Source organism: Aythya fuligula, chromosome 2 (genome assembly GCF_009819795.1).
Source record: "Aythya fuligula isolate bAytFul2 chromosome 2, bAytFul2.pri, whole genome shotgun sequence".
Classification (NCBI taxonomy): Eukaryota; Metazoa; Chordata; class Aves; order Anseriformes; family Anatidae; genus Aythya; species Aythya fuligula.
In genome coordinates this window covers 85,825,960-85,851,270 of record NC_045560.1, presented here as the reverse complement: position 1 = coordinate 85,851,270, position 25,311 = coordinate 85,825,960, and the positions used below count along the sequence as shown (strand labels likewise).

At 37.7% G+C, this 25,311-nt stretch overlaps 1 protein-coding gene across 1 annotated transcript in view; it reads left to right on the top strand.

Moving 5' to 3' along the window:
- Positions 1-9,662, top strand: part of TENT4A (terminal nucleotidyltransferase 4A) — a 57,787-nt gene extending 48,125 nt beyond the window's left edge. Inside the window, exon 12 of the mRNA XM_032182863.1 lies at positions 9,104-9,662. Coding sequence (XP_032038754.1) covers positions 9,104-9,283 — 180 coding nt within the window. The 3' untranslated portion in view covers positions 9,284-9,662. The remainder of the gene's footprint in view (positions 1-9,103) is intronic.
- Positions 9,663-25,311: the final 15,649 nt, after the last annotated feature.

The following is a 25,311-nucleotide window of genomic DNA, read 5'->3' as shown; positions in this document are numbered from 1 at the left end:
CTGTGGGTAGTACATTGTCTGTGATAAGGAAATGAGTTACTTTTAGACATGAGTTTTGATCAGGTCTTTGCATGATCTCTCAATCCTCCTGCTGCAGTTTGTGAGATTGTAGGACCAAGACATTTTTAATTTAATAACCTTGTTTTTTGATCTGATTCACAACTGCCTTGACGTTTTGGTCATAGTCATAGAATGGTTTGAATTGGAAGGGACCTTAAAGATCATTTAGTTCTAATCCATCTGCCATGGGCAGGGACACCTTCTACTAGATAAGGTTGCCCAAAGCCCCATCCAGCCGGGCCTCAAGCACTTTTAGGGAGGGGACGTGACACAAGATGTATCTGTTTCAGTTTTGAGATCTCTCAAATATTTGAGAAATAACAGAATAGTTGAGGCTGAAAGGGACGTTGAAGTCCTCTAGACCAATACTCCTGATCAAAGAGCAGGCTGCTTAAGGCGTTGTTCAGTCAGGTTTTGAATATCTCCAAGGATGAGGACTCCACAGGCAACTCCTTGGGTCCTCCCCTCCAGGCAACTTGTTCCAGTGTTTGATCATGCTTGCATTTAACAAGTTTAATCTTAAATTTATGTGGTATGTCCTGTGTTTCTGCTCAAGCCCACTGTTCCTTGTACTTTTTACTGGGCACTCCTGCTGAGAGCAGTGTTGCTTCATCTACTTTACAGCCCCTCATTAGCTGTTTAGGCTCATCTGTAAGATCCCTCCTGCCCTGAGCTCTTCCTGAGGCTAAATAACCCAGCTCTTTTTTCCTTTCCACGTATTACAAATGTTTCAGTGTCTTATCTTCATGGACTTCGACTGAACTCACTTCAGTATGTCCACATCTATGTTATACTGGGGAACCCAGACCTGTACAGAGCATTCCAGGTGTGGTCTCACCAATGCAGAGTAGAAGGGAAGGATCACCTACCTCTGCCTTGCAGTCATACTCTTCCTAATGCAGCCTGGGGTGCTGTTGACCTTTCTTGATGCAAGGATATGTTGCTGGCTCATGTTCAACATGTCTACTGGGAATCCCTGGTCTTTTCACGTCAAGCTGCTTTCCAGCTGGTGTACTGGTGCATGAAATTATTCCTTCCTGGGGACAGAGTTTAATATTTCACTTACAGTTCATAAGATTCCTGTCAACCCATTTCTCTAGCCTGGCAAGTTCCCTTCTTACGACAGCACTCTTATGTGTCAGCCACTCCTTCCAATTGCTGGTGGTTACTGTCACATTATTGAGGTCACTAATGAAGTTGTTAATTAGTATTGGCCCTGGTATCAACAACTGGGATGTACCACTAGTTGCTGACTTCTAACTGGACTCTGTGGTGCTGGTCAAAACACCTGGAGCCTGGGATTTAAGGGTATACTTCTCATTCAGATTGTGAGTTTGATTTTTATTTCTAGAAAAGGCAACTGCTACTTTATATAGGTTCCCCCCCCCCTTTTTTTTTTAAACCCAGTGCTGAAAAAATTGGAACTTCAGATGAATGAGAAATTTCATCTGAACAGCTTTTTCAGTGTTCAGTAATAGCATCAAGTTATGGCATATTATATAGTTCAGTATCCGTATTCTTCATAGCTGCTACGCAAGCATTTTCCTATTAGGCACTCTACAAAAATCTTTTTCATCCCCTTCTTTCATTTAGGCCAGGTTAGTGTCACACTGCAGTGCATACTGCTTGTGTTCCACTGGTTCCTTGCAGGCAGGTTAATATAGAAGGGGCACAGTCTTTGAAAACAGTTCATCACATGCTGTCCCCGGCTATTCCCTCAGCAATCCTCAATCGTCTAGCAAGCTGCCATTTGTATCTTAAGGCATGCCTTTTGTTTTAATCTTCCAAATGATAAATCTGATTTTTCTCCATTTTTCTCCCTTTACCTTTCCTTTCTGATGGCTGAGTCTTACCTAGGCAGGAACAGCTTACTTTAACAGGACTTGCTTTTGTATTAGTGAGAAGCCAATAGAACCATATTTTGCTATTTTAGCGTCTGCAATCAAGTATTCACATGAGTGTACAATCTGAAATTTCTGAAGTTTAAAATAGTTCTCTAGTTTTATGCTAAACTTCACATAAGATACAAGCTTAGTCTAGTTCGTTCTTTCCTGAACAACTCTTTCTCTGAAGAGGTATCTTGGAGCTTAACTTCATCAAAATTACATCAGAACACGATCCAGTTTTTAAGCATGCAGTTGTTGGTACAAAACAAATTGGCATTGAGTTGACTTGGTTGTGAAGAGGCAATGTGTTGAATGAATTTTGGACCGTAGTTGCAATGTGGAATCTTGGAAAACAACTGTTTTACAGCATTTTATTTGGCTTTCTGTTACTTGGCTGTCCTTTACTAGCATGTACAATGTGTATATGTTTAAAACTGGGAAACTTTCTGTGACTTTTGCTTGACAAGGATGTGCCCTTTGGATTCATGCTAAATCAGGATTTTCTTGCTACCTACAGTGATGGGATGATTTTTTTTTTTTTTTCTGCACTGAATTTAGTGAAAGCTTGTATTATGTAGTAGAAGTGTTGTTTTTAGATGGTTTGTGACCAGCCCAGTCAGAAGTGGGAACTGAAATCATTCTACACAGAATACTATGAATGTATGCTTTTCATCTGCACCTCTCTGGAGCATGATAGAATTCCATTAGATTGATAGCTTTCCTCTTGGCAGTTGATGTTACTGGAGAGGCAGTATACTGTATATATAGTATACTAGTATATCACTTTTAATAGTCTCATCTTAACTAGTTGTCCACTGGGATCAGCGAAAGATAAGGTATTGGTGTGCATGTCCAGGTAAATGGAGGGGAGAAAAATTGGTGACTTCACATTAGGAGAAATGTCATGTTGGGATGACAAGCTCTGTGCAGTTCATTCTTCTTGGATTGCTGCTGGTCACTTGAAAAGTCACTAATGAAGACAGAAGAAACGTAGTTGTTCAGAACTTCTTAACTTTTCAAGTTCAATTTCCGCCCCCCAAAGAGTGGTCTTCTGATTCAAAAGTACACATATCTTAAAAAAAAAAAAAAAAAATAATATATATATATATCCAAAAGTAATGAACACCTTCTGCTGCGATGGCTTCCAGTGTGTCTGTTCTGTCCAAGAGCACTATTTATTCTAGCATTGAGCTAGCATTTGCTAGCTCACTTGTGGAGGACAGAGAACAACTAGGAAATGAAATCTTAATGCTGGTGCTAAAATACCACAATCTAAATTACTTCTACAAGAATGTATTTGTTTTTATTTTTTATTTTTTATTTTTTTTGGCCATATAAAGCAATGTAAAAGAGCACTAATAGCCTTACAGGCACTTCACTGACTAAAATGCTTTGCTTCAGAGCTTGCTCTTATCTAGAACAATTGTTGATGGGGTTACGTTGTTTGGCAATTATGATAGTTTCAGAGGCAGTTCAAAATATTTTAACTGAGACTGTCATGTATTTACATGGGTAGTCCTTATGTGGTCGTATCCTTCCATGTATGGAAACTGGTTTAGGCAACTGGATCCTGGATGACCTACTGTAAGACTGTTTCTTATAGCAGAAGTTGGATTATATGGTCTCCAGAGGTTCTTTCCAACCTCCGTGCTTATATGACCGAAAGTCTCACCACTGTAGTGGCAGCTGCTTCCCAAATGCTTGACACAGGGTAAATAGCAGTTTCTAGGAACAGGAGTTCTCCATAAATTTAGACAGACAAAACAACCACCAAAAGAATCTGTAAGATGATATAGAAGTATTACCTGGTTTTTGTTTGCCTAGCATGCCTTTCTCTTCCAATGTCACTGTAATCACTGCATATAAGTTTCCTCTACTTTTCCTATTTGCCATATTGGCACGAACTCATCATTTGGAGAGTGCTTTGGGCCTTTTTGCTGAAATAGATTTTCTAGCTTAATACTGGCAATTTTAGACCTTAAAGACAGATCTTAGTGAGATTTCTCAGCTTTTACTTGGGAAGAAGAATACTTAAAAACACACAGGACATCTCACAATAGTATCAAACTTGGAGTATGAATTCTGTCTTCTGGTAGTTTTGTTTTGATTCATCTCCAATTTTTGAAACTTGACATGAAAAGATCAAAGAGTATTTGTATTTTGTGTGTCAGATTCAACTTCGCTCTATACTCTCTTACTTAGTCACTCAGGGAAATATGCCTTCTGATCTCTCAAATACCAGGTTATCTTTGACCTACCCAGAGTATTAGTTGCCTAACAAGTTAAAAGGGAAGGAGAACCGAAAGCTTCCCTTTGTTTTTACAGGCTACTGGCAGAGCAAATGCACAAAGTAGGATAAAGCATGAAGGTCTGATATAAACTGTTCCCTTGTGGCTTTGAGTCTTTTGGTTCTCTGGTGTTAGGAGATAAGAGAGAATTAAACTTTTATTGTTTGAGCTTCTTTCTAGTCTCCATGTCAGTTTTTTTCTGCTGCTCTGAACTGGTTGTATAAATGCTGTTTTCTTTAATAGGAAGAGAAATGAGATTTTGCTTGCTTTGTAAAAATTTGTCTAGGACTCATGATCTTGTCAGATGTCGATGAAATTGGCCAGGAGGCCCAAACAACGGGGGGGGAGGGTCAAGAAGGAGGGGAAGCATCTCTGATATTTGAGTGCTTTGGCCCTTATTTGCACAGATTACAATTCTCACACAAGTTGTTTAGATTTTTTTTTTTTTGCTGTATTTCAGCTGAAAAAATATAAACCACATAAATCTTAGCAGATGGAGAGTGTGCTCAAAGAGCTGGTACAAGTATGCTCATTGTGTGACCTTTTTAGTTTAAAAGTAATGAGGTCAATGAACCACTGCCTAGTACTTGGTTTATCCAGTAGGGTTTTAATGGTTAAAATATCAGTTAGATTGTTTCTCTGTAAAACAGTGTTTTCTATAAAGAATAAGAGTTAAATTTCATCTGTTACATTTTATCATAATGCTTTTTAGCGTGTTTCCAGATGCTATGGGAAAGTGGATGTAGATCCTCAAAATAAGGGTTGTGGGTTTTGCTATAGGCCTGAAATAAAGTTTGGAAACACTGTGAGAAATTGAAAAGAACTTTGAACATTTTGAGGATGTATAGTTAGGTATTTAAGGGAATACTTAAAATGTTAAGGGTGCATTACTTAAAATGTTAAGGGTGCATTAAAATTCTGTGGCATACCACACTAATATTTTGTGTTAAACGGTTTTGAAATACGCAAGTTGAATGATCACAATTCCTATCGACTGCAGACTAGATTCAATTATGGCCATTAATCTCGTAGCATTAACAATGTAATAGTAATAGGTTTTCTGAACTTATTTTCTTATTTTCTAAACTTTCTCTTATTTACAAATTTAGTGCTGTATGCATAATGTCATTTCTTCTGAAGTTAAGAGTATTGATACATCATTTCCATTGCTTTCTCTCCCTTTTCTCCTTATTTTAGAGATAACAGACAAAAAAAAAAAGGTTTAGAAACTGTTCAGACTGCAGCTTTGTTAATTATGTAGTTCGTGTTTTTGAAGTGTAGGTGACTTACTTCTGGCTAGAAATTCTGACTGAATATTGAGTCTTTGACTGTCATCAGTTTCATGTAGTAAATTTGCCAGTATTTAAGATGAAAAGTTTAGTTTATTTAGCAAAAAATTACCTGGCTTTTCAATTTCCCCTGGTTTTCTGTCCTTTGGAGTAAAGGCTAGGAACACAGTTATCTTAAATTTCTGTTAAAACATCTGGAAAACTTTTTTTTTTTAACTTGTTACAGGTTTTTCTCCAGCTTGTTTTAGACTCAAGTTTCTTAAGTTTTCCTCTACATCTAGCAGCTTTTATTTGTAGAAGATCAAGTTCAGAGCATGCTTGTCAAAAACAAACAAAATCTATCAGTTGTTGAATCAGTGGTCATATGTTCTGTCAAGGGAAATAGATCTAAAGAAGTCAAAACATCTAAACTAAAGACATGTAAATATTTGTCTGTCAGATCATGGATACAGGGCTATTGTTTTGGTTATTGGATCTCTTTTTAGCTATCATGTGATTAGACATGCCATGTCTCAGTGATTATGGGAGTCTTAATCATGTGGATATCAAGAAATGTGTGGATAAGATTAGACAGTCTCTTGGAATTTCCACAAGACATTAAACTTCCTTTACCGAAGATTCTGGAGTAGTTAAAGAAGCATGTCCTCTTGTAAACAATTAACTAGTTAGATAAGTTTAACTTATCTTTTATGTCTTATATTTTATAATCTAAATAAGATCAGGTTTTCATAGTAAATGGAGTTCATTGTTTGTGTTGGGTCTTATGTTGTCTAACATCTAATAGGCAATGAATAATGTGTGGCAAAGCTTGCAGGTGGAGTTCAACTCCTGCAGGGCCAACCGAGAAGAGTTGAGACCTTTCAAAGGGGTCCATCAGGAAAGAGAGAGAAATGTTTTAACTCTTTGTAAAGGGTGGTATGCCCTGGGCTGATAGTTTGTTGCAAAGATGAGATCTTGTCGTTTTTGCAGAAAACTGCTTTGATAATGCTTTCATGATTTCCTACTGAGAATTGAGTGTCAAACCAGATTTTAGGCATTGTTAGGAATAAAGAATGGGAATGAAAACATCACAGCAAAACTCACGTGCATCCCCACATTATGAATAATGAGTACAACTTTGCCTCTCACACTGGAAGAAAGCTATAATACAAATGGGAGAAGAATAGGGAAGGGACGTCAAGGGTGATCAAATATGGAATAGGTTCTCTACAAAATGAATGATTCAGCCTGGTGAAGAGAATGAGGAGGTACGTGGTCAAGATCTCTCTAATCATCAGCAGCATGGAAAAAAAAATATAATGACAAGAAATGAATTACTTCAGGAGCTGAAAGATCACTAGCTAATAGGTTCAAATTAAAGACAATGCACATTATGCTTTTGCAAATGAGGAAAAAAAATAATGAACAATAGCTAGTCGAGACCTACTAGGTATAAATTTATCACCTTTGTACTCAGTTGGCTCAGGGACCTCTTACGTCTCTTTCTTAAGCACCAACTGATGGAGCCATTAAACACTGAGATTCTGCTCTTAAAAAGACGCTTGAAGTGTTCTATGAAAAGCTAGAGATGGCTTTCTGGCTAGCTTAGTAGCAATTATTTGGAAATTTGATTACCTCTTGAACAAACCAAGGATATAACTTCTTTTTAGGATACAGGCAGATAGGGATTAATCATCGTATTTGCAGTGGTGGTTGGCTGATGTGATTTGAGTGAAGCATTGTCTGCCAAGACACCCCAGTAATTTTTTTTGCTGAACACTCAAATTGAGGATTAAGGTGCCAGTTTGTTCATTTCCAGCTGAAGATGATAGGCTTGCTTAGGTTCTGTATCTGCTTTACTCAGTTTTATACTGGTTTTACAATAGCAAAGCTAAAGTTATGTCTCTTTTTCATCGTATAGTCAAGAATAACTGATGAGTACTGGCTGTTCTTAGTGTTTTGACTGTAGTAGGATCATTTTTAGTATTTGGCCTCATTTAATCATAGTGAATTACTTGATACTTATTTGTAGGTGCTTGACTGTCTGCTTATATAATTGATAGATGTACACATTGAATTAGAAAATTTCGCTGCACAAGAATGTGAAAAATGGTGTTAGCTTGAAGGACCACTTGCCAAAAATAAAATATTTTTTTTTAGTCTCTTTTTGCTGACTTTGATAAATAGCTTTTGGTAGGTATTTTGGCAACATACTTCAATAAATAAGTTTGGAGTAATTTTGCCTCCTGAGAATGAAGGATTCTCCTCTTTAATCTCTTTTCCTTTTCATCCTTGATTATTTTACCGTTGCTAGCCTGAGGAAAGCACTTAGCATGTCTGTCTTGGGAGATTTAGAAGTTGCATATTGGAGGCTGATAAGGTAGGTCACCACAGGGCACTTCCTACAAATGAAAAAAGTTAGTTTTTTTATTGCCCTGCAGTTAACTGCAGTTATTTCCCAATACTAGTCTTCACTGGCTTTTTTTCTGGATGCTCAGTGTCTCTTCTAGCTATGCTTTGACAGTAAAAAGCCGTGCATGGCACTATCCCTTAAATAGTTTTAATGATGGTTTGTTGTTTTCATAATTTCTCTTTCTACTCCAGACTAGTTTGGAAATGTGAGTTAATAAAGTATACTTAGTATTTTGAGCAGTTCCCTCGTGTTAGCTTTGTGGTGTCCCTGTTACACCATTTTGTCTACCTGAAGTGGTTTATTAGCTTTTGTTAAAAGTAGTCAATTGTCTTTATTTCCTTCAGGCATCAGAAAAAGTTGCTTGCATTGAAGTTGCAAGTGTTTGGAAAGTCTGTTTCAATTTCATCTTTTGAAACTCTTGTACCTATCTTAAGTACACAAATACTAACACAACTTACTGTGGTGCTAAGTGACAGGGACAACCGTAGTACCTTATGGTTTGGTAGATGTATGCTATTAAACATTTTCAGCAGTTGTTGTTCCAAGCTAGTTTTCTCCCAATTTCCCACATTCTCCCAAAGAAAAAGTGTCATGCTATACTGATGATCATTGTTTTGCCTTGGTCTGGGTGTAGTGTATGGATCAGACCGGTAAGATTTGTCAGAATAGGCCCAGATGTTTACAAGCTATAGCTAATTTACCTGTAGCTCAGTAAGATTACTGGCAGAATGAACTTGTCCTTTGTCTGCATCAGCTCATATGATCATGTTCCTGCATTCCTTAATGATAATGTTCCTGAAAGTCTTATTGGATTTTTCACTTGGTCATGCTCTTGCTAAGGATCTTTAAAATAGACATGACTGTTACAATTAGTGTTTAATATGGAAGGCCTTTGTTTTTATAAGGGTGATGCATAGTAAGCATATTTAATACTGAGATAAAATACTTTTGAGGATGCTTTTAAATATACATCTTCATTTGCAGGACATTTACTTCAGAAAACACTTAAACTGTTAGTGCCATTGGACTTGAGTAGCTAAGAATAGACAAGCATGGAAAGATCAGTTGTGTCAAGCAACATTCAGTGGGAATAACTGATATATGTTGAGGAAATACTACTGATATATGTTTGTTTCGTTTGTTTATATGTCTAAACTGAGTGAATCTTTTTTTTTTTTTTTTTTTTAGCAGCACAGTGGAATGAAGTTTTCTATGAAAGGAACTCATAATCAAGGCAACAGCTACAGCCCAGTCAGCAATGGAGGCATGAGGCAACCAGTTGGTAACAGAGGACACCACCAATACAATCGTAATATATGGAGAAGAAAAAAACACAGAGACAGTTTGCCTATTAGTCTGAGCAGATAATGGCAGATGCCAAAATGACCTTCCCTGTTCAGACAAACTGAGCGAGTGCCACTCGACTTGGGGGATGGAGACCAGCGTCCAGCACATCGTTTTATTGGTGTTGCCAAATATCTGCAGCTGACTTCTTTGCATGTTTCTTTGTGTGGTGGTTCAGTCCATCTTCAAGAAGTAGTTGTGCTTATCTGTGAAGCCTTATTAAATGTGGAAGTTTGTTTTTCTGCCTTCCCACAATGGTTCATACAGTGCCGAAGCAGCTCTGACAATGGAACTGCAAGGACATTTACAAATGCTGTGGCTTTTTTTGCTGTGGCTACATCTGTTCCTTTGTGGGTTCTGTTTTCTTTTATTTTGGAAGTGAAGGAAACTTCAGCCCCTTGGATTTTTTTTTTTTCTTTGCAGCAAATCAAGTTGGGAATTCATAAAAATAAATTTGCTGCTCTCCTGTTTGTTTCAAAGTTCAGAATTTTTTGCTCTGTAAATATTGGAGGTATAATTTGTGCAATAACTTGGAATTTTTAATTTAATTTCATATTGTCACATAAGTTATATTTAAGGGGAAGAGGTTTTTTAATTTACAGATCCTTTCCCAGGTTGCATTATCTAAGTTGGGTTCATAGTTTTGGCAGGTTGTCTGAGCAGTGTTACAAACATGACATTTTGTAATATTTGAGGCTTCTCGATTCACAATGAAAGTGCGATTTGGCTTATGGTTTTAAGAAGGTATTACGCTCCAAAGCATTTCGACCCTATGTTTTTTAGCTCATTGTCTGGCCTCTATCAGTTGTCTTGCTCTGACCAATGAGTTTTAATTTTATTCCTTTTACTAGACAACAAATCCAGCGTTCTTAGTACCAGAAAGAAAACTTTTGGGGAAGGGGGGGAAGGTTGGTTCAAGTCCTGATGTGAAATTAAAAAGCTGTGAACTACACGCTTTGATGCATTTTAGTAATGTAACCTGTTAATGTTTGGGTTCAAACAACGTTATTAAACAGAGGTACCCGGCTTAAGGAATGTGGAGAAAGGAAATATGTTGATTCCATTAAGGAATCTGTATAGCAGTATGCATTAGTTCTGTTAAGAGCAAATATATAAAAAGTACTTCAGCTGCTCTAAGCGTTATGAGAAGTATCTTTTAATGTATTGCAGGAGAGCACAGCCCAGTGTTGTACACAGTATGAGTGGCTGGCACTTAATTTACAGATGCATACAGGTATACTATGCAAGTGTGTATTGCCATGACAAACACTGTCTTTAACTTTTTGAAAAAATGTACATCCTGCCTAACCCTGAGTTTTTAAAGCACCACAGTTGTCCTGGGAGTAGGTCACATCTCACGCCCTCTGACTTCCCATTTTTTTAATGAAAGTTCTTAAACTATACAGAAAACTACAGATCAGTTCTATAAATCCGTTAGCAGAGAAAGCTGAAGAGTCTTGTTAACAGGACATCTATACTGTGTACAGATACAGGTGGTTTTAAAACTGATATCTGACTATTAAAATGAGGTGTCAAGCATGAAGCTTTTTAATACGCTGTATGCCTTTGAAGCAGAAGTAGTTCATGTTATTACTGAATCTGTTGAACAAAACAGGTCTTTGAGGGGAGAGAGGGCAACATTCCAAAGTAGAGTAGTGCATATCTGTTTGCAAAAAGTTTGTCTTAATGCTCAGATTCATCACAATTTTAAATAAAAATAAAAATTGTGAGCTGATTCATAAATAATATCTAAGGGCTGTTACATGAGCCTGTACTGCTTAGTCTTCACACACTAGCAATATTGAGCATAACTACATTAAAGAGCCTTCAAAGGCTTTAGTTGGTGTCTTATACTAGCGTCCATTTTAAAGCGAAATTCATTTGAAAAGTGGTATCATGTAACACTTAAGTCATGGTGAACCAAATAAATTGGCCTGGCTATCACTGTGGTTATGTGCTACAGGTTTAAAAAAATCATGTTTAAATTTTTTGTGTGGACAACTATGTGGAAGCTAAAATTGACATATTTTTATGTAAAGTTTTCTATTCTTTGATTTTTAATAAACTTTGGAGACCAGTCACTTTTCTGTACATTTTTATGAGAAATATAATGGATGAAGTAATATTTGACCTTATCCCATTGTTTGACAGGTGCGTTGAACATCAGCTTCAGTGTAAATGCCAAACATCTTCAGAATGAGCTTGGAAGGCAGATGGACACCCTTTGCTTACTGTACTTTGTATTCATAAAGCGAGCAATGAATATGGCTGTTGGTTTCATGGTTGTGGATTTGGTCCCCTGATAATATGAGAGTTCAAAGGAGCTGGAGGTAGTCCCCAACCATGTTCTTAAAAGAGGAGATTGACTAACTGATCCCTTGAAATACGTTAACTTTCCATGTAATTTTTAATTCCTCCCTGTAATTTCTAAATTCCTTTCAAAACCTTTGTCCAGTTTTTAAGTTTTTAGCCACTTCAAAGATTGGATGCATCTCGTCTTTTGTTTTTTATTAACCCTCTGAATTTCAATAACTGATTCAACTTCAGAATTTCAGAAATCGAGTCTTTGGAAGGGACTTACGTAACTCTGAACTCCAAGAAAAGGTAACTGAACTGTATTTAAATGATACTAATGGTAGTAATGAGGGGCTAATGATTCAGAACCAGAGAAGTCTGTGATATGTGGTCACAGTATCCAATGGAGAATAAGGTGTGTGTGGGGGAAGGGGACAGAAGGCTAACCTATAAGCATGCATTCTTCTGTTCAGGTCAGTTAGCAAGTGGGGCATGGCTGATAGAGGGATCAACAGACACACAGATTTATCTCTGCAGACACACAGATTTTAGTGCAGGTGAGATAATAGCAATAACATTAGTTATGGAACTCATTTGCTTTATGACTTTGCTTTATTCTTCCCGCTTGTTCTGTCCCACTTTTATCCTTGTTAGTCTACTCCTGTTAATATCTACTCCTGTTAATACTCTGGGAGTCTCACCATGCTACCTTGAACCCTCGAACCTCTGCTGACTGGTTTTGTACTGTGCTGATGGGCAAAATTAGCCTTGGTCCTTAGATGTGGAAGGAAGAGACTTGCAAAATGAGTGGACGAACGGGATCCACAGGGTATGTTTTAGATAAAACGATAAAACTTAGTTATTATCTGTTGCCATTTTCAAGAGATGTCAGTGCTGGTGTTGCATTGGACTTCTGTAATTCACTCCTGCATCCACCTATGCACGGAGGCAGGGTAAGATACAGGTATGACTTGGTGCTATGTTGCTTGTTCATAAGCTCTTTTTTTTTTCCTTTTTTTTTTTTTTTTTTTTCCACAGAACAACTTTGGACAGCTTCTTGAGCACAGGAAGAGAAAGTGGCACAGCACCGGTCGGCCAACAAGCAGTGTTGAAACCTTCAAGCAATGTGATCTTTTCCTCAGTTGTGGGGAAAAAACAAGCGCTAAAGTTGTGAATACAACTTTAACACAAAGTTGTGAATGGTCAGCCGATTTACACTCCCCACACACATTTGACATATCTGTGTCAAACAACTTTTGAGCTCTTAAACACAACAAGCCTATTGTCTGGCTACTGCTGACAGTGTCCTTATAAATTTCAGTAACATCTGGACTAAAACTTATGTCCTGAATTCTTCAATTAAGAGACATGAGAAACATCAATTTAGGTGGCTGATGTATTGTGCTTCTGCACGTAAGCTGCTTTGAATGGTGGTGAGTGAAAACTAGAATAAAAACTCATGTTGGTATGTAAATAAACCCTGCTATTCAGATTGTCTGTTATGGGTAAATTGAAGTAAACAATGGTAGAAGAACGACGGTAGTCTATTTATTGAACCTCAAGTTCACAGCCAGAAGACCTTCCCACAAATCTTCAGATGGCATTCAGCTTTCTTTTCAACTGCAATATTAACTTGTTTATTTTAACTTCCAACAGACCACATGGAGGTTTCAATCCTGGAGGCGCCTTGCCTCCTTGGATTGCAGAAGTCTATCATTTACTCCTGGTAGTAGGAGATCACTTAAGGATACCTATGAACAGCTCGTCTGCAAGAGATCTATTAGACAAAATGTTCTTAACTATGGATTCTTAGTAGAATAGTGGCAGTGTTTTTGTTATAATTGGTAAAAATAAATAAATAAATAAATAAATAAAATAATGGTCACAGGCTACAGCTGTATTTCAGTGAAAGGATAAGGATGTCTTTTGTGAAACATCTTTGTACCTGAAATATGCAAAATTGCTTCCTACACCTCTGTTGACATTTCTAAGTATTACACTACCATAAAAGTTCTGAGACAGCGTTGCCTGTGGGAGAGCAGCCTTTTATCATTAAATCAAGTAGGGATTCTCCTGCTTGCTTTTTTTATCAAGCAGTTGTTGTGTGAACATAGAAATTATGAATGGAGGGATTTTATTCTTCAGGAAATAGCACAGGTGCATTCTCATATTGTGGATATAAATGTCTTTATGCTTGAGATCTGGAAAACTTTCTCAGGTGGTATTGTTAATAGCCTTTGTCTTCCTATCTCTTATGCTGGGATTATGGGCATAAAGAGCATCTCCTCCTACCTACTTTTTCCTGCCCTGTTGCTATGACACGTTTTCCTGCTCTGAATTCTTTGCTGTGCAGCAAGTTGTTTATTGTTTAAGTTACTTACAAGAGTTGATTGAACACAAAGTTGATTTACTGGCTCAGTAAGAAACATGTTTCAAATAAATGCTTCACTGACTTATTTTTAAACCTAAATCAAGCGACACCACAGCTTTCAGCCTCACACAGAAAATCCTGTATTTAAAGTGGAAGCCTGTAACCTCTGTGTCAGAATAACTGCTTCCTATCAATAAAAACTATGGCACTGATCCACTTGAGGGATGTCTTTTTTTTGTGTTGATCTTTGCAGGAAGATTCCTCTCTTCATGTTCCTTCTTTCCACAGAGGAGAAGCTGAATCTTCTGATGGGCTATGTTCACCTTCTTCACTAGTCCAGTTGGACATACCTGGCTAATTTTGAGTGCCAAGATGAGTAGGTGAGATCTCACCTCACCCATGTCAAGAGTTACCTGTTCTGGTGAGAACAGATAGCTTGAGTACCACTCAGTATATGATCTTGGGAGAGAATGTCCAGTGACCTTTGTTCTCTCAGGGCTTCATGCAACCTAATCTAACTTCAAAGTTAGCCCTGCTGGACCTGCAGGTTGGGCCACGTGACCTCAATAGGGTTCCTCCTAATCTGAATTTTTCTATGATATTACAAAAAAGAAACAACTTTTTTTTTTTCTATTTATTTAACTTTTTAGCTTCAGTTTTAATGGAGTCAATTATAGTTTCGTTTGTTTGTTTTTTTCTTTGTCCTGCACTTGATAAAATACCTCTGCAAATGTTAGGACTAGTAGGCTGAAACAGGTAAGTATGTGCTGTCTTCTGAAATCCATAATCCCTGGAAACGCACAGCCCCCACATAGATTACTGATCAAGATGTAAATCAATAAATCTTCCTGACTAAACTCTTTTTTTATTGTCTTTATTGTGATATTATTGATAAACATATTTTGTCTTTGATTTCAATTTTTATTTGAGATGTTTACACAATCCACAAGTGCAGAAGATATGGTTTGTGTAGGACATCATCAAAATACACTGAAATATTTCTGGTGAGAGTTGTGTAGATTCATCATGGAAGCCTTTGATAATGAAAATCTGCTTATTTGCCTTAATTCTGCAGTTTGGGTATTACACGGATTATTTACACTAACAGTGCTGCATGCCTTAAGAGTAGTAAAACAGCACTGATAGAACTGACAGCATCATGAAAAGGCTTTCTATAGGTAAGACTTGAAAGCTGCAGTTACCCCAAGTTTTACCTGAGTGACTCCAGATCATATAGATCATATCTGTCTAGGTCAGAGTTGTACCTTATTTTGCAACATAGGAATGAGAGGGAGTGGGTATAGAGGAAAGAAAATTTCCACAAAGGAAAAGGAAGTAAAATCTAAGAGTTCGGTGATTCTATCTTGATATATAAAATAATTATCCTGGCATAATGGGAATTATTACTTGCCAAGCTGCAAATCTACTAATAAGAACTTAAACTACCACCAAGAAAAGCCTGCAGTGCTAGTGTGATATATGGAGAAGAACCAGTATCTCGAAGATATTAGTACCTCAAAGTCATTATTCAGGCAACTTGTCTCAGTATTTCATCTTTATAAATCTTTCTATGGAAAAGCAGAATATGGTTAGTTAGAAACTAAGTCGAAATTTAACACTGGTTTATCAAATGTTTTGTAATGCCTAACACAGTGTTGCTGCATTAAAATAAACAAACAAAACAACAAAAACCAAACAGTTCAGTAAAACATGGTTTAGTACCACAGAGTTAGCTAGGGTGTTACCTTCTACTTTACCAGGAAGGCATCAATAGATGGCGCTGAGTGCAAATTTTTGGGCCTGGTTGGTGCAGTTAGTTGAAAATTAACTTTGGAACCAGATTATTTTTGACCTTATTTGCTAATAATCATGGTATAAGAATTGTCATGCACTGACTAGATTTATGGGTGTGACAAATATGTGAAGCATGGCCAATGCATAGAGTTAGATTATTATTATTTTATTATTATTGTAGTGAGTATGAGAGATGGGATAAAACAGGTTAGAAATTAAGAATTTATAGCTACTTTGAAACAGCGAAGACTTATGAGTTAGAAATTATAGAGGAGAAACACCTGGGAATATGAGTTGAAAATGACATAATTCACCAATCTGTCTCAGAGAAAGTAAGTATGAACCAAAGACACATCAAATGAACTGTAGTACAATTAGTGTTTCTTTTAGCACAAGACCACAGCTTTGCTGTTGAAATTTCCTGTGGCTTCTCTCATTTTGGGGAAGAAAGTGGACATAAAGAAAAGGATAATCTTGTTTCTGTATTCGGTTATGGCAGGAACTGCAGACACAAACAGGTTTATTTGAATCTTCTGTCACTTGGTGATCTACGTCATCAGGAGATTCATCAAAGCTCAATTTGACTTTTATAATATGTCAAAATAATGTGAAGCACAAGGGATGACAGATACCATCACCCAGCATGTTGCATCTGTTTGTACGGCTCTTGTATTGACAAACTTGATCTCTGGCTTTGCAGGAGTGCCTTACCTCCTGGGGATGCTGAACATACCAGCTGGCTGTCATTTCAGATTTATAGATTACAAGTAAAAGATCTGACTGGATGTGTTGGGGAAGATGGAAATGACTGAGATAGCCAGCTCTTACGCAATTTTGGTGGAGAAATGCATATTGTTTTACTCTGGGTTTCCTGTGAAATGCTTTTGTTATATCTGGAAGAAAAAAGCATGCCACATCACAGACCCCTGCAATATCTCTGAGCGTGTCAGTGGATAAATTGGGATGGGGCTTTTATGACACCCTTTGACCTAGCCTGGCATCCAAGACCCTGCCTTGTCATTGATGGCTCTTCATCAACACGTAGGGTCTTTGCAAAAGGAAGGAGAGATCTACTACTATTCTTGGGTCTAAATGAAATACATTTCTTCACCTCCTTCCCAACTCCCCCTTCAATGTCCCTTCCTGTACAGTCAAGTCTTACTGACCTGAAAGTATTTTTTCTTCTTCAATGTTTTAATTTATTTGCTTTAACTTAGTTAAAAGCAATTTAACAAATTAATGAATTCCATGCTTAAAAATCTGCCATGAGTGTATCCTTAGAATATAGCATAGCAATATAATGTGGCTTTATACAACAGAATTTTAGGTGGTTGTTGCACATCATCCAGAAAGAGTCAAGATACAGGACTTAATGACAGGCCTGACTTGAATCTTTATCCTTCTTAGTTTCCTGCTTTCAGTCCTTTCAAGTATCTGATGTAGCTTTCTCTAAAATATGTTTTGTATTGGGATTTTTTTCTTAGGCTTCCAGGACAGATGATTTTTTAAAGTTCCTTTGATATCTAGAAGTTATATGTCTGTTTGATATCTGAAGTTCCTTTGATATCTAGATCTAATTTGTTAACGTTCATGGGGCTATGTCTCAGTCCCCATACTGAGACATAGTCCCCCTTCTACCTTCAGTAGACAGGATGTTGGGTCAAACGCTGCCTATGCAGCTGTAATTCAGGCAAACGTGGCACACTAGGTCATGATAAAAGTCTGCTGCGTGGTCATGCTGTGACCACAAGGTGTCCCTTGATCATCAGAGCATGTTTCACTAAGGCACAAGCTGTAGGTGGAACTTTCCTCAGACATATCTCCATCTCCGATGTGATCGGAACAGCTGGTTGTTGGGGAGTCCATGTGTGCCTTCATCACACGTTATGGAACTGTTTAGACATTCAAGTGTGTCGCTGCATTTCTCGGAGCAGTGCTAAGATTGCTATTTGCTTGGAGTACTTGTATATACCCATACCCTAAGTACTTGTAAATTGCTTGTAAAATTTACAGAATTTGTTTGTAAAATTTACAAAAAAAAAAAAAAAAAAAAAAAAGTAAAATTTACTTGTAAGTCTTAATTTTGTAAAATCTACTTGTAAATCTTAAATTTAAAAATTCAGATTGCTTGTAAAAATTTGCTTGGAGTACTTGTAAATACCCATACCCTAAGATGTAGTATGCTGCCAGGAGTATGCAAGGGTATAAGCAGTCGTGTCAGCCAAACCCCAAAGAAGGAAAAAGTGAATAAACTTTTCATAGTGATTCACCTGTTCATCCATCTCACAGCTATCTTCTCTGTTCTGCTGCTGCCCTTAATCTGTCTTTGGTAAGAACCGAAAACCTGTTCTTTCTGGCTCATATGAACTTCTGAGAAGAGAGAGAACCATGGGGGAGGGAGGCTGGGAAGACACCTGAGACTGTGAGGACGGTAATCCTCTAGGCATGAATGTCATTTGAATTACCAAGACAAAATATGCATTTCATTATACATTCAAGTTTGAGACCCTTCTGATGCACAGGAGGTAGAAAGAGATCAGCGGGATTTTTCCAAGGATGCTTTATGAAAAGGATTGCACTGAACATGAATTGATTTTTTCAGCATTGTTTAAGCAGATTTCTGTCAGTAGCTACTTCACAATTTGCTTGTCCTCATTTTCTTCTAGGTAAATATTGAATCTGGGGGAGGGAGAGCTTTTTTCCTGTGCATTTTTTGCAGAGCTTTTTAGCAATTTTATTTTATGTGAAAGTCCCCACGGAGTCTTGGAATTGAATGTTGCTCATCCAGCAATAAGACTTTAAATTGACTCAAGTGTGGGATTATTTTTAGTTATCTCCTTACAGGGTATTACAAGATTTTCTGCTGTTAATAAGGTAAATGCAGTTTGCTAAATTCAATTTACTCTGGCTGCAGAGAGGGTGCGCTCTTGCACCATTCTTATGTCCCACCGTGAAATAAACTGCTCAGCTCACCCGTTTCTGGTTTAGAGGTGGTGCTGTCTTGACTAAAAAATCTTTCCTGAGGCACAGGGTAGCTTCAAATATAATTTGATTTTATCATATGGATTATACTCAGAACATTTTATTCCTAATAAGTAATGGATCACTGGACAAGGGATTTTTTTTTTTTTTTTTTTTTTTTTTTTTTCTCTATCAAAATTGTGCCTGGGAAACCATATACTTGATTTGCAGTGCGCTGTTACACCACTAACACAACGTTTAATTCTTCCTGATGATAAAATGTTGTTTCCTTCTTAGGGATCTCTCAGTCCCCTAACTACGCAAATCCAGCTCAGGTGCATGAGTTCCTAATTGTTTTAGCATGCAGAGGAGATAATTTTTTATTACTGTGTGCTCATGGGAACGGAGCTGTGACACTGACAGGTTTTCTCTAGCTAGCCCAAAATGGCTGTTTTCTTTTTTTTTTTCTTTCTTTTTTTTTTTTTTTTTTTTTTTTTTTCTTCTCCAAGTTTAAGTTGTCTGCTGAAAATAGAATATACTCAGCACTGATGTAAAAGAGACTCTTGGAAATAGCTCCTAGCATCATCCAGACTGGGGAGTCTGTGTGCTTCATAAACAGGTAGGGATGTTTCCTGTGTTACCCAGCTTTGGTTCAATGTTCAGGTTACTGCTAACATTATTTTCTAAAGGTTAAAGAGTAGTTAGATTGAAATATGTAGTCAATAATATATCAGCAATCATGATGAATGAATTTGTGTTCACTAAGTGTGCATGGGAGTAATAAATAGGAACATGGTTTCTAATATAGAGTAAAGGCCTGTGCAAGCTAGGATTTCATTCAGTTCTTTGTAGTCCATGCTGTGTTCAGGAAATCTTAAGCTGATGGTAACAGAGTTAATTCTGTGCTTTTAAAGAGAAATAGAAATTGCAAGTAAAACAGGCCAAATCAGGAGACCTTGTATTTAATAGGATCTTATGTTCCATTAGGAAACTTCTAAACACAGCTGCGCTGTTCACAAGGTTCTCTTTTCTTGCCCCAAGGTTAGTTATTCCAATTGGCTCCCCATCACCTCCACCCCAAGCACTTCTTGGCCATTTTTTTTTCTCATCTGCCTTCTCACCCATCCCAAGAGGTTACTAGAGATGTGTGCTAGCATGTTTGTCATCTTGTACCTTTTTGCTGGGGTACTGCCTCCAGCTTAGACTGTGAGAGCATCTGAAACTTTCTCTGTCTTGTGTTTATATTAACCCCATGAAAAATGTGTGGTTTTACAGAGCCTCTTGTCTTTCACTCTCAAACGTAAGCATTTGCTTGACAATAGCAGATGAGTCTTGAGTTTTCTTATGGAAGGAGATCTTTCTGAGAGCCTGTTTCTCTCTCCAACTATTTTCTCTGCTGTATAATTAGTGTGCTGTAAGAAAAATTAATGGTTTGCCACTGGTGTGCATTAAACTTTTGTTGTATGCCAAAACTTTCATGCTGGAGCTTCACCCAGTATTATAGATTTCTGGTTTGGTATTGTATTTCTTACCAGGAATTCAACATACATTTTTAAAAAGCTTCCAGTGATGCAGCCCAGTCCGTATATCTGTCTTTCCACATAAGTTTCTTCCATATAACTGTCAGTCATTACATCCATGCTTCTATTCAGAGCCATCTATTCAAAGTATGGCAGGATTTGGAGAGGCTGAGAGTAGTCTCCTGTTTAGATTGAAAACCATGAAGTTAATATATGTTTAAGACTACACGAAATACACGCGTTAGGATTTTTCACCTTTAGTAAGCGGTAAGTAAATGTGGATATGACAAGGGTCTAAAATAGCTAGGGAATAGTTGCCAGTCTCTTCTAATAACAGTTAAACAGCACCAAGCAAAGCATGTAGGTGCAGTTTAAAAGCAAAGAAATGGAACAATTTTTGTAACTCCTGGTTAAGCTGCAGAATTTCTTCCCAGAAGATTTTATATGTGAAATCTTATTTGAGCTTGAAAAGCAGTTGGACAAATACCAAGAGGAGAAAAACCGTTCAGGGCTATTAAATGCAAGATAACGCCTCTGGATGCATCCGCCTGAGCTGCTGGTTTGCAAGGGGCAGCTGTGTGCTCCAGATGGAGGGATCTCTCTCCTGCTACATTGGTTTTCCTTCCCCTCAGAGGCAGGCAGCCATTTCCAGAGCTTTGGCTGGCCTGAGGGTGAGGTAAGCAGTCTCCAGATAAGCTGCAAGTGGTTTGAGTTGAGAAGGAAAGGGACAGAAGAGAAAAAGGGTTTCTGCAATAAAAAGGATCTGGTAAAAGGCATAAAAAGATGAAATTAAAGAAAATTGCATTAAAAGGGGCTGGTGACATGGCTTCTCCAGCTGCACAGAATTCTGGAGAGAGGTAATGGGCTTTAGAGTGAGGAAAAAATGAAGAGTAGGCTCTTGGACACATGGGCACATGGGCACTGGAGATGGAGGAATGGAGGGAAAGATCAGAGGGACTCGTGGCAGGTGAGGAAAAAGAGGAAGAATAAAACAAGAGTTAATTTGCAGACATTTATGGGGCCTTAATTTTTTTTTGGTCCATTGTGCTCGCTTGTATCACTTAGCCATCTGCCATGTAATACTGCGGTACTAGAGCCTCCAGTTACTGTTGTATTTCTTACAACTCACCACTGCTCTGATGTACCTTTGCCAGTCACTATCACCTTTCTGTGGTGTGGCTGATGCGATTTCTAGTATTGCTTTGCTCCTATCTGTGCATGGGATTCAGGCCAATGGCTTCTGTGGTAAATATTAATAAGGCTTATGTATTTATATATCTGAATTCAAGCCTTCTTCAGTGTGTAGAAGCCTATTTTGTCATTTGCATGTAATTTGTGCCTTGTTAATTCAAAACTCTACTGATTATTTTAATCACACTGAATTTCTGCCCTCCAGTTTGGAGGTTCTGGTTGGGCACAGGTTAGGGCAGCCTGACAGCTGCGGTAACTTGTCTTGGGATCTCCCAGTTATGCTTTTAAAGAAGACTTTTTATTTAAATTTGACCTCAGTGTGTATGCAGTTTGCACTACACGGTATGTACTGGAAGTACACACATCCTTGTACTTTATGTCTAACCCTAACCACCTTCCTTCATGAAAATCCTATGATTTCACATGTGAGGATTAGAAATTATTTCACTTACACATTAACTTTGGGAGGTGGAATCCGGTTGCCTTTTATTACTTCTTCATAAAAGCATTCAGTATGCTCCTGTATGGAAAGAAGACAGGTTGCATAGACTGTATAATGAACGTATCACCCCAGTTCTTGTGTCCTTATCTGCAATTCAGTAGCACTTTACTTCCTGTGAGGATACTTCCTCTGTTAGCATATATCAGAATACTCCTGTGGCATTAGCTGAGTTACAGCAGCTAAGAAATCACTCCCAAGAGTTTTAATATAATGCAGGATTTAATGTTCATAAAATGTCTTGAGAAGCGTAAAATAACAAAGTATTTAACTAACAAATGCTTATAAAAATCTGAGAGGGCAATACTGTTGAAGAATTGAATGCCTGCATCTTCAGTGGTTGACAAATGGAGTGTGCAGGAACTGAATTCTGCATTTTTCCCTCAAGTACACTGCTGTGATTCATTGTCTTATACCAAACTGCTAACGTTTGTGTAACTTAGTCATCTTTGTGATATTCACCCCTTTCAAGCCTGATTAAAGCCGGCCAACAGAGTCAAATCTTGTAATAGAAGATGTGTAGATGGATGGCCGGAAAATGGAATTGCATAAGCTTTATTTTCTTAGGAAACCCAGCTAAAAATATGGTCTTCTAGACACATTCATCAATCTTGCATCCCACTGAACCACAGTTTTTCATGTGTGACATATCGAGATTTGTAAGCAGAGAACATTTTGATTAAATTTGTCTCCTTTGTTGCTGCAGGTACATTCTGTGTATTCTTGGAACGTAAATCCTGCTGCTAATTAAGTTGTTCGCTATTTGAGATGATAGCCTTAAAAAAATACAGCTCACCTCAGGGAGTCCCAGAAAGTAAAAATGTCCATGCACAGGATTGTAATTTACCAGGAATAACTACTGTATATCCATTCAGCGGAAACAATTGAAGCCATTTTCACTTTTTTTTTTTTTTTTTTCTAATTCTTTTCAGTTTGCAAAAGTTACTTTTGTTCTCAAACCGAAAAGCAGTTATCATTCTGAAAAAGTCACCTTTGGATTCAGTTGAACAATGCAGAATAAAATTGTTCAAGCAGACCTGCTCGCTTCATGCTCCATTTTTAACTATAAAGAGGAGAACAATGAATAGATCTATAATCATAATATCCATGCAGAAGCAATATGCTCAAAGGGCTACTACAAATACAAATCTTACATAATTTGATCGAATTTTGTATCTGAAGAAAACAAAACCCAATAGAAGCAGGCTGTTTCATGATCGACAGAACTAATGAGTTTGTGTCTCTTCTGGCTGTGTTGTTTCTGTCTCCTGCCCTCGATCCCAGCTCCTCATGCATCTCCTGTGATATGACCACCTCACAGCAGCTGCTGGGACCCATCAAGGAGGGGGAACCAGGCTCTTTACAGCTGTGGCTAGTGGGATAACAGACAACAGGTATAAATTGAAATGTGGGAGGTTCTGGCTGGGTGTAAGGAGAAGCTTATTAACCATGAGGACAGCTGACAATTGATCAGGGTGCCCAGAGAGCTTGCACAGTCGCCATTGTTAGGAGTTTTCAAGACCAGGATGGATAAAGCCTTAAGTAATGTGGTCTGCTGCCTAGCTGACCCTGCTCAGAGCAGGTTGTATTAGGTGACCTTCCAATGTCCCTGCTGGTCTGAGCTACCCTATAATCCTGTTCTTCTGTCCAGTTTGGCTGGCCTCATACCTTCATGAAATATTACACAAGGATATATAAAACAGAAATTACTTTTACATTTTTGTCCCTCCTGCTCCCCTAAAAACAATGCTGCATTTTGTTTATAATAAAAGTAGGTACAGATTTTGTTTTGCTCCATCGCAGCAGACTGGAAAGATTTGTGGGGGAAGCTATTCCTACTTCCCATCAGACACTCACAGCAGATCAAGGGAAGTGAGGAAGACTCTCCTGTTAAAACAGGACCACTGTGCAAGATGAACAGAAGAAAGCTGTTTGTGCTTTGGTATTTCAGTTTCTCTTGCAAGGGCTTTCAAGGAACTTAAGCATCCTACCTCATCAACGTTTTTAATATTTATTAATATAATTTGCCATTAGTTTCCTAATACTACTATTTATAAATGAGTTATTGGTTTAAAGTTTGATTCTCTCATCATAACTAATTCTCTTAGTAGGAGCGTTTGCTGCGTTGTAGACTGACATTTTAAATAGCCTTGTTTTCTCTTACAGCCATTCTTGAAAGTTTTTCCCAAATTGTGAAAGTAAGGAAACAGCCTAGGTAATCAGGAATAATCACCCTATTTCTTGCTAAAATACTTCACTTAATTATGAAAAGCCTGGGAGATTGTCTCTGGATTTCTACTTGAGATTACCTTTTTGTGTATGAATCTGCTATATGTCTCAAATGTTCTGAGATATGGTGACTGTTGTATCCCATTTTATGCACTTCTGTGATTTTTTTTTTTTTCATATCCTCATATAGTTATTTTAGACAAAAAAAAAAAAAGATGGGTTTTTATTTTTTTGAAATCCAGGCTGTTTCTGAAGACAGCTTGTTACATCTGTGATATGATTGAAATATTTCATTTGCATCATTAATGGGTAGAATTCTCCCCCCCAAGCCATGGTATGAAGTGAAGAGCTTAAACAGGGTCAGAAAAGAAGCAGCTCTCTGTCATTGATAAGAACCTCTACTGCAGTGTCAGATAAGCCAAAAGAGCAGCCAAACAAGCAAGATTATTAGTTTGGACAATATGTAGTCATCAAAAGAATTTCAGGGAAAAGAGGCGGGGGAGGGAACCAGCCCATAATATTTTTGAGGTTTAGGCTAAACAAAAGGTTTCCTTCTAACAAGTGGAAAATGCATGTTTTAAATTTGACTTAGCTGAGAGAATGTACCGAAAGGTCAGCTTTAACTGCTCATAATGTATTTAGCTAGCCAGAACACATACAGGTTTTGAATGGTTGAAAAATGCACTTTCTTTCTGAAAGGAACAATAATTGATAAAACAAGAAGCTAATTAAATATTATCGGTGCCATTCAGAGTCAGATTTAAAGGAAATAGGAGAGCACACACACTGTGGTAATTATTTCTGCTAATATCAGTAAGGATTTTTTTTTTCCCTGATTACTTATTACATATTAGGTTAGTGTGTGATGAACTGTTATCACTCATACCTCTGGCCTAGAATTTAAATCGTAGCTGACATGTATATTCTTTTTGAGGGGGTGCCTGCTGCCTTTTAAACTTGATACAAAGCTTATGGCCAATGGCAATATTGTATTACAGAGCTATGTGGTCAAGCTATTAATAATTTAATTCCAGATCATCTAGATTTGTTTCAGTCAGTAAGTTGGGATTTGGTTATCTTTCTTCAGATCTGTTGTTCCTCCCAAGAGTTATGCATAAAAAAACCAGTAGTCCCTAAGGATGGTGTCTTGTTGGCTGCTAGCATCATCACATGTTGGGTGCTGCACTACTTC